The 9,392-nt window shown below is 50.8% G+C and overlaps 2 protein-coding genes across 2 annotated transcripts; one reads left to right on the plus strand and one right to left on the minus strand.

Moving 5' to 3' along the window:
• Positions 1-595: 595 nt before the first annotated feature.
• On the minus strand, positions 596-4,103 carry COCMIDRAFT_35012 (uncharacterized protein; the record flags this gene model as incomplete). Its single annotated transcript, XM_007687813.1, has 4 exons — positions 596-2,719; positions 2,778-3,104; positions 3,156-3,796; positions 3,992-4,103. The coding sequence occupies 4 exons, from the start codon at positions 4,101-4,103 to the stop codon at positions 596-598; spliced, it is 3,204 nt and encodes a 1,067-aa protein (XP_007686003.1).
• Positions 4,104-5,098: 995 nt separating this feature from the next.
• COCMIDRAFT_89980 (uncharacterized protein) lies at positions 5,099-8,685 on the plus strand (the record flags this gene model as incomplete). The annotated part of the gene is made up of 3 exons (XM_007687839.1): positions 5,099-7,571; positions 8,368-8,482; positions 8,580-8,685. 3 exons carry the CDS (start codon positions 5,099-5,101, stop codon positions 8,683-8,685), a joined length of 2,694 nt encoding a protein of 897 aa, XP_007686029.1.
• Positions 8,686-9,392: the final 707 nt, after the last annotated feature.

Raw genomic sequence — 9,392 nt, forward strand, 5'->3', positions numbered from 1 at the left:
AATTCAGTATAAAAATGCGGGGGGACGGGTTTTTCCGTGCCACAGCAGGATATATGCAACGCCACGATGCGTGTAGGCTTGGAGCTGTCCAACCTCGCGCCATGGCGTGCGGCTGACAATCATGAGCGCTCATGATGGCACCTAGGAATTGGGGGCCAGCCAACGCCACAAGGCCACTGCTCGCTTATAATTGGCCGCTTTCTATTGGGAAGATGCAGCTAATGCAGGCTGCAACAATAGACTCTTCAGTGTTTAATTGCTAAAAGTTCAAAGCGACGACCTTTTCACAGCCCCAGTGAACTACTTGACACGTATCTACACCGCCTTTAGTGAGTGTATTGCGCCTGTACTTTGTAGTTATAAATGCACATGAGAGTCTGAAACAGTGGTTGCAACGATTCGCAGCCAAACAGGAGCAAGGCTTGATATCAAAAAGACCAAGAAAGCTTTGTTTTACTACTTGGAGAGCAAGTTGATAGTGCCAAAGGACAAGATAGACTATACACATTTAGTATGCCCTTTCTTTATCGATTTCAATGTATATTAAATTGCTAAAAGAAGCTGATTATCTAGCAATTGTTCAGCCTCCACTAGCTTAATCAAAAACATCCGTTGCAAGTCTCTCGTTGCGCAGACCCTCGAACCACTCCTTGGCCTTTGCATCATCCACCTCTCTATTTTCCTTCTCTCCAATCGTCTCCTTCGCGATCTTGATCAGCGTTTCCTGCACTCCATCACCAACACCACGAGACCCGCATACGAATACCTTGGCACCAGAGTTGAAGAGCTCGACAACATCTGTGCGATCGTGATAGATGCGGTCCTGGACGTACTTACAGCCATGTGTCTCTTCGGGTTGCTGTGAGTAGGCGAGACGAAGAGAGACTGCGCCCATGGCCTCCCAGCGCTTGAGCAAGTCACCATATATGAGGTCGACGGAGGGTGAGCGACAACCGTAAAACAGAATTGCGGGAGCTAGCTTGCGGCCTGCTGCTGCTTGAGCGGCACGTTCCTGGATGAAACCTCGGAAGGGTGCCAGACCAGTGCCAGCGGCGATCATGATGACGGGAACATTCTGTGAGTCTTTGGGGAGATGGAAAGCCTGGTTGGAAGAGCGTACGTTGACATGGAGTTTGTCACCCGGCACGAGGTTGGCGAGGTAGTTTGTTGCTACACCCACATACCGTCCGTGTCCGCTAAGGGCTGGCTGGTCAACTACTGAGTAAGTCAATGTGACGTGGTTCGAGTTCCACAGTGGTGAAGATGAAATGGAGTATTGTCGAACACGCATAGGCGGTAGCATCTTGAGGAAGATACCGAGGGGCAGCTTCGTGGATGGGAAGCGCTCTAGGAGATCTAGTACCGAAACTCGCTTCGCGGTAATCTCTGAGCCAAAGGCTTCGTCTGCAAGACGAGTGAGCTCCTTCTTCTCAGCCTCATCCCGGGTGCTTTCGATGAGGGCTTGGACATTGCGTTTGCTAGCGGGTTGTGCAAGTTCAACATATGCTCCGAAAACGTCGGTAGCGCTAATAGGGGTATCGGTTGGGAGGATAGTAGGACCAGCGGAATTGATTGTCAGCATTGAGTCCCAAGTGAGGCCAAAGTACCTCATCGCGCGGTGGATGTTCTCCTTGGGGTTGAGAGGTAAGACGGCGAGATAATCGCCTGCGGAGTACGTCATATCAGACGGCAGACTGATCTCAATATGCCTTTTCTCTGTGGAATCAGAGCTGGAAAGAACCTCAACCTCCTCAACACGAGCCTCACGAACATCTTGGCGGAGGGTGGACGATCTTGGTGCAGTGACCTCGACATCGAGTGTCGTCTCCAAAGAGCTCTCGGCATCCGCCTCTGTAGAGCCATACTTTTCGCGCAAGGCAGGCCACAAGACTTGATCTTCCCATGTCTCGAAATCAGTGAAGATGTCGCCAGCTGCGACGTCAGTGCTACCCATTGGCACTAGTCTGGTAGCACCTCGCTCCTCCAAGGTAGCATCGAGATACTTGGGAATCTTGTGGAAAGTCTTTGCCCAGTCGCGGTGGCCGCATCCGAAAACGGCATATGAGACATTTTCAAGTTCTTTTTCTTTGAGTGTGCCCACCCAGTTGACAAAATGTGCAGCATTATCAGCGGGCGCTCCTTCGTAAGATCGTGTCACAATAACGACAGGCTTATCGGTAGGGAGATTATCGCGAGCAGTGTCTAAGGTGTTTACCACATCTACCTTGAAGCCATGGTTTGCAGCATCGCTAGCTAGTCGATTTGCAAGTGCTTCGCAAGTACCAGTGTTGGATCCATAGTAGATAGCTATGGGCTTACCGCTGGTAGTCGCGGCTTTTTTGACAGGCCCACCATTGGCTGAGGCAGATTCATTGATGCTTGACGAAGCTAGAGATCGTTCAAGCGAAGTGGGAGATATGCCGTTGCGGAGATGTGCATGCATGTTAAAGTCTTTTGGCTTGATGGTGAGCGTTTGCTTGATCTGGAGTTGGTACGACGAGTCGTCCATTGTGAAGTTGAAGTTCTGCAAAAGAATAGCAAGCACCAAGAGAGCTTCTTGCCAAGCGAATGGCCTGCCGATGCAAGCGCGCATGCCGTTACCGAAAGGCTTCCAGCAGTCGGGAAACTCTTTGTTGCGTCGTTCAAATTCCTCATCCAGCATTCGTTCTGGGCGGAACTCCTCTGCATCTTCGCCATAGACAGCAGGATCACGATGTAACTGATGCAAGAGAGATTAGCTGTTGTGCTACTACCGCGAATTGGCAAAATTGTCTTACCATTGGGAGCAGTGTAACTATGGGAACACCGGCTTTGATGGCATATTTGCCTCCAATAGTAGTGTCCTCCTTGGCAGTGATTCCGAAAGAAGGAGCGGTTGGTTGTAGGCGCAGACTTTCTCGAAGCACCGCGTTGAGGTATGGGATCTTTGACAAGTGCTCGACTGTGATTGGACCCTTACCAATGACCTCGTCCACCTCTTGCTGCGCCTTTTCGTAGGCTTGGGGATTCTTCAGCAGAAAATAGAATGTGAAAGAAAGCAGTCCTGATGTAGTTTCATGACCAGCGACCAAGAAAGTAATCATATTGTCAATGACGTTCTCATCCTGTTGATGTTAGTTGAAGTTTCTGAGAACAGCTAGGAATGGTTGACATGCAGTCATTTTCTCGCCCGTCTTTGGGTCCACACCACTGAGCATGCCGTTGAGCAGGTCTTTCTTGTCGGTTGGGTTTTCTCTCCTTGTCTCAATGACTTCGAGACTAGTCTTGCGCAGCAGTTCAATATCTCTCCAGTATTTCTGAGTCTCTGCACCGTAGAACATTTGAGAGATGGGATCCCTTCTCGCCCGGTCGCCACTGGTTCTCAAAAAGTCGGCCATGGCATCGATGAAGGGATGCATGCGTTCAGAGTAATATGAGTTGAATCGATAGTCCATGGCGCACAGGGCAATGGTATCCAGTGTCAGTCGTGTGGAGTCGTCAGTGACGTTTATGACGTGATCAGGTCCGTGTCTCGCCCACTTCATCACCAACTGAGAGGCAATATCATGCATCTCGTCGAACATGTTGCGGATAGCGAGTGGACCGAGCTGGGGCATTAGTATGCGATGTGCAATACCCCAGTTCTTCTCTTGCGGACCATATGCTGTAAAGAGTCCGTCGTGGACACCATTGCGAACCTGTTCTAGAGAAGTTGCAATGATTTTTGAGAAACGTTCCTCGTCGCAAATTTCGTGCATATGGCGCTGATCGGCAACAACAATTCGCTCGCCGCCCAGCCAAAACTTCCATACGGGGCCTGGAATGATCAGTTGTTTGCTTATAAATTGGATAGCAATATCCTGTCATGACCAGATACGGTCGATGCAGTTCCATGTGCAGTATGGAAATATAACAAGTTCAAGGTTTCCTTGGATTTTTTTTTCGCTTTGCCCACGGTTTGCATTGGCTGTGCATGGGAAAGCTGCGGCGAGGTCTCTGGGATGTCACTTACCATATTTCAAGGTTAAGTTGCACATTGACATTATGGGGCAGTTTGCATCGATATCTGCAGTATTGCCAACAATGGGCAGGCCGGGAGGGCCTGGGATTGGTTCAAGCTCCATTTCAGCGACACAAAAGTGGTGATGCAGTGAAAAGGTCAAAAATGCAAAATGGAACAAAGGGTACGAAAGGTCGTGAGAGTGGTATGGTTACAAATATAGCGGATATGCTGTGAACAGTGTGCTCGTATATAGGACGGATGAAGACTAGAAGAAAAATGTCAATTACAGCACGCCTTTAACCAAATGACACACTAGAACGTGGCTAGGTTCTCTGTGCGTTCCAAGTGGTAGCTTCTCATACTTTGGGACCTATTGATGCTTGAGAAAGATGCCTCGGTCGTCAAGGAAAACGTCTCGCGCGGTGATTCGTCGTTTCTGACCAGGGCGGTACTTCGACTGTGCGCTAAGGTGGGGCGCAACCTGGAAGAAGTGGCTCGGCCGTGATGGAATCAATGCGAAAAGTGAAACGGAATTGGAATTGATTGACGGCCGGTGCCAAACTGTCACCAGTGTACAGCAAGGCAGAGTGTTTTTGGCAAGTCAACGTCTCGGAGAGAATGAGACAAGGTCGACGTTGTGGCGGAGAAGAGGAGGGACACGTAGATCCTGACGCCATGCCACGCAATTCTCGTGTAGAGATTGGCCAATGTCACCGCTGGTGTGGCTAGAGCACTCTAACAAGACATGTGCATGTGCATGTGCATGGCCACACCAGCGACGTTTAGGGTCGGAGGTTCCGTTGTCACCGATGTACCGAGGTTGAAGTGAAGGAATCGTCTGCTCTGCTTGTGCGTGCTGTCGGAGCTACACCGGTCATCTTGGCAGTCGGAGGCATCAAACTGTGGATACCTCTGCCAATTAGTTTCATCCTAACACGCCCATCGGCCTCTATGTAGTGGTATGCTGTTGAGCGCGCAGTGGGCGGGTGGTGTCTTCCGTGCCCGTAACTAGGTATGGGACGGTGAAAGGACCATGCTGGTTCGGGCTAGATCTCCCGGACGCCCTCCGCAGCCTCCTTCCCCGCATGCTGCACCTGCCTATCTCCAACTCCCCCAATGGCTGTCCCATTGCCACCGGCGTCCAACCTCCATGCCATCCTCCTCGTCACCAAGTCGCGCTCTCTCGGGCCTCGTCTCGTCTTTCACTATCCTCCGCTGTCGCCATCAGCAGCCGCTCTTGCAGCCGCCAAAGACCCGGCCTGGTTCCGTCACGACGCGTCGACAGTAAGCGGCGATTCGCGCAGCTCAGATAGCGACTGGGACAGCAGCACCGACTCGGACGACGATAACGATGTCGAGATAGGGAGTCGTACGAGCGGCGGCCGAGGCTCCGGAAGAACCCTGACCGGCCGAGTGAGCGACAGGTCCAAGCTTGGCGCTGGCGTATGGGGCAAGCAGGAGACCATTGACGAGGAAGATGCCGAGGAAGATGGTGATAGTAGCAGCAGAGAACACAGGGGAAGGGGAGGCGACCACGACTGGGACACTGTTTTGGGCTTCAAAACGGACGCGCTGGAGAAGATGCTGAGTCCTAGCAAGGACTACAACAAGCGACGCTTCGAACTGGGCGTTGAAAGCATCGTCTTCGTCGGCGCGCCCATGTTTGTAAGAGAGGATGGACTATGGAAGAAGCTCAAACGGAAAAAGAAGAAGCGATCAGACAAGGAGAAGCTAGAAGATATCCATTTGGCAAAGAACCTACCCACTGCCGCTGCCGACGATGACGACGACGATGGCGCTGATTCTCCCGAACCACCCCCAAAGCCAGCTCCTGAGCCGTTTAGATATCCAGAAGGCTTCGAGCCTGGTTACGGGCACGACTCCATGTCTAGTGGACCATCGGCAGCCCCGTCAGAAGCTGGGTCCGACACTCGGAGCAACTCGACTACGCACGACAATAACCCCGACATGACCATGTTCAATGTTGTCTTCGTGCTGAATCCGCCCGTTCTAGAGTATCAACAGCGTGTCAAGGAAATGTATGACAACGTCACGCGCAAATATGCAAAGGCGCTCAAGTACGAAGAGGCGCGCTTCCAGTATGTGTGGAAAGAGTCAAAGCGTATCATCGACATCAAACAGCGAGCAAAGGAAACCAACGAGTCTCTTACAGAGACATGGCGCAAGATTGTCAATACGTCGCCTCTTGCAAAGTCCATCGCAATCATGTTTGATGCAATATCGCATGACAAGATTGCGCACATCCATTTCGATGCTACCTTTAACACGTCGTTTCAGATACCTCAAGCAGACTCCACGCCATATCTGCCCAATGCCATGGAGCCACAAATGCCAGGCTTATGGCTGACAACGTCGAATGTTGTCCTCGAGGATGATGAGGCGCCCATGACACAACATGCTGCCTTGCTGCTTCTTGAAGATGCAGAGGTATTGATCAAAGACCTCGGTGGGGATGCATCCGGCAACGCTGCTGCTATAGCCTTTTACATTCGTAACATCATACCCACCAAGTCCCTTTTGAAAATCTCAAAAAGACACAACATTTCAGCCCACGACATGGAGTATATAGCGAGTCACCTCGTCTATTGGCGGCGGGCGCGCCTCATCGCACCACTGTCACCGCGCGATACATACATTGTCAGTCCAAACGCCGACATGACGGTTCTCCCCGCCGCCATTGCTGCCTATTCACAGCGCTTTCCCACCTTGCCTACTTTACCTAAGATATTGAGCATGCTTTCTGGTACACCCCGGCCGTACAGAAGTTTCATACCAACAGCTGAGCACCGCGAAGCCTACATGGAGATTCTAGCTTGGCTTATGCGAGGAGGCTGGGTGACACAGTTACGTACCTTTGCCTGGGTGCGTGTGACACCCGAGATCAAAGCTCAAGTTGCCACGGAAATGGATCGTGAAGAGCGGATTAAGAAGGCGGAAGAGGCGCGTAAAGAATTGCTCGGGGACAATGAATCAAACGCGAATAGTTTGCTTTCTAACAAGCGTAACAGCTTACTGTCTTTGAGCTCCGTAAGGACATCATCACCGTTACGACGCACGAGAAGGGATGGAGAAGATGAGATGGAAGCGAGCACAATTCTGAGCCCACGACTTTCTTCTACAGCAATGACACGCAGCTCTTCTGCGCGGACAGGCTCGGACGCCGGAAGCACAACTAGTCAACAAACAACGATTGCGCTCAACCCAGCCCAACGAGCCGAATCACCATCACACATTGGTCTTCGAGACGTCAGGCCGCATCGACCCTCGCCACTGCACCTGAAGCCTACTTCTCCCTCTCCGTCTCGCAATTCCATCGTCTCTCCGACCTCTCCCCTAGAGAAACCACTACCCATGGATCCCTCATCCTTCACCCACACTACTATTCTCTCGCCTCAAAAAGCATCTTCTCTTGAGGCCCGATGGTTGGACAAGATTGCGCAGACTTTTGAAGAGACTGGGGTAGAGTCTGCAAATCCAAGCCCTCCCAAAAATACCGACGCCGGATTTGGGGGCATAACGGGAAAAGAGCTAAGAGAAAGTTGGCCAATGCTATTGAGGCATTTGGATGGTAAGCATGCGATTGAAGATGTGTCAGCTAGAGAGGGGATTAAGCGGAAAAGGGTAGCAGCACTGTTCAACGCTGTCAAGGAGAGAGGCTGGCTTGTCATCACACGGCATTGGTGAGGTGGATCATATTTGGTTGTATCTAAGCGCCGAATGAGTGGTGGAATCATAGCCCATTGTAAGCGGATGAGACGTTCTATGGTTTGGGGCTTGCATAATTCCAGCCTCAGTCTTCTCAATATCAGTAATCAGAGCATTGCAGAGGCTGATTTAGAGTGTTGACCTTTCATGCGGCCCGAATGCGCAATGCACGTCATCCCGAGATTGCAAGCGTCGCAACGCACAGGCCAGCGGCCTGTCAATTGCGCTACAGTAAGTTTATCCAAAGCTCACTCCACCACAAAGTACACATCCATCTGCGCCGTCCCTGCGTCATTGTAGTGTCCTGGATACGTTTTACATCTACTCAATCGATTTCGCTAAACAATTGCGTTGCTACTATGAGTAATCTCGGTGGAGCGGGCTTGGGACAAAAAGTCCAGAAGCCGAACCCGTAAGTGCACCTCAATGCATCTGTCGCACATTACAGCGGTAAAGAAGCCGATAGGAGACTGTGTTGTTATATGATTTCCTTGCATAACTTCTTGACTAATCAAAAATATGTAGACCCGAACGTGGATCATTCCCTCTTGATCATGACGGTACGTTTTCCTGTGACTTGTCCCTTATCATTCTGGCTCGCTCGTTCAATCCTGTCTATAATCTCCGTATCCAGATTCAGCTGCTAACAACCTGATCAGGAGAATGCAAAAGCATCATGATGTCATATTTACGATGCATCAAATCCCACCGGGGAAGCAACGATCCTGAATGCCGCAACCTTTCCAAATCATACCTCTCTTGTCGCATGGACCGGTACGTCGACTGCCCCGCCGGCTCTACAACCACACTCTTGCAGTATATTAGACAGTTTTATAAAAAAGTGCTTGGCTCACATATTTTGTGGTAACAGGAATCTTATGGCACCCGATTCTTTCAAGAATCTAGGATTTGGCGACGACAACGAGAGTCCTCAAACACTGCAGCCCCAAGATCAAAGGAACACTCCGAAAGCGTAAACAGGAATCGCTGAATCAATAGATAACAAGGGTTCATGCAGCCTGATCAGCAATCGCACAGCATGTGAATAGCCGAGCCTTCACACGAACCCCACTGCTATCCCTCGCTGCCTCCTTCGACTTGGCGAACCGTATTTCGCCACCGGCTGAGACCCGCCATGCGCATCATGCAACTGCTCAGCAGCCGTGACAGGTTACATTGACAAGACGACATGCATGCCAGGGCGCGGGGCATGAGACACCACATGGGTCGAAAACGGGGGGCATGAGAACTGAATTGAAATGGCTAACGACTGATATGGAACCAGGGTTGCATGCAGCAGAGGCAAGCAGGGAAAAGGACACTTACACCTACAGATAGCCAGCTTGGTATGGTGCAGCTAGATGCTTGCAAAATATTTGAAAGGATGGGCTGTGACCAAGTGCGCTACGACAGGTGGAGAAACAGCGCGCAGTTCAAGGGCCATATGACTGCTTTTCCTTGAGGCACCCTCTTTTTTCCTTTTGTGTGAGTGGGGAGAATGGGAGGGGGTAGGGGGACTGGGGATGTGAGAAGGCGGGGTTCTTAGCTCTATACAATCACACCTCTTTTCTCTCTCTTTTTTTTTGCTTTTTGCTCATCTGGAAGAAAAAAGTTATTGCCGGATCTAACCACTATTACTATCACCCCAAAGTATCAGTCTGACATCTAGCATGCACAAAATATG

Source organism: Bipolaris oryzae (assembly GCF_000523455.1).
Source record: "Bipolaris oryzae ATCC 44560 unplaced genomic scaffold scaffold_34, whole genome shotgun sequence".
Classification (NCBI taxonomy): Eukaryota; Fungi; Ascomycota; class Dothideomycetes; order Pleosporales; family Pleosporaceae; genus Bipolaris; species Bipolaris oryzae.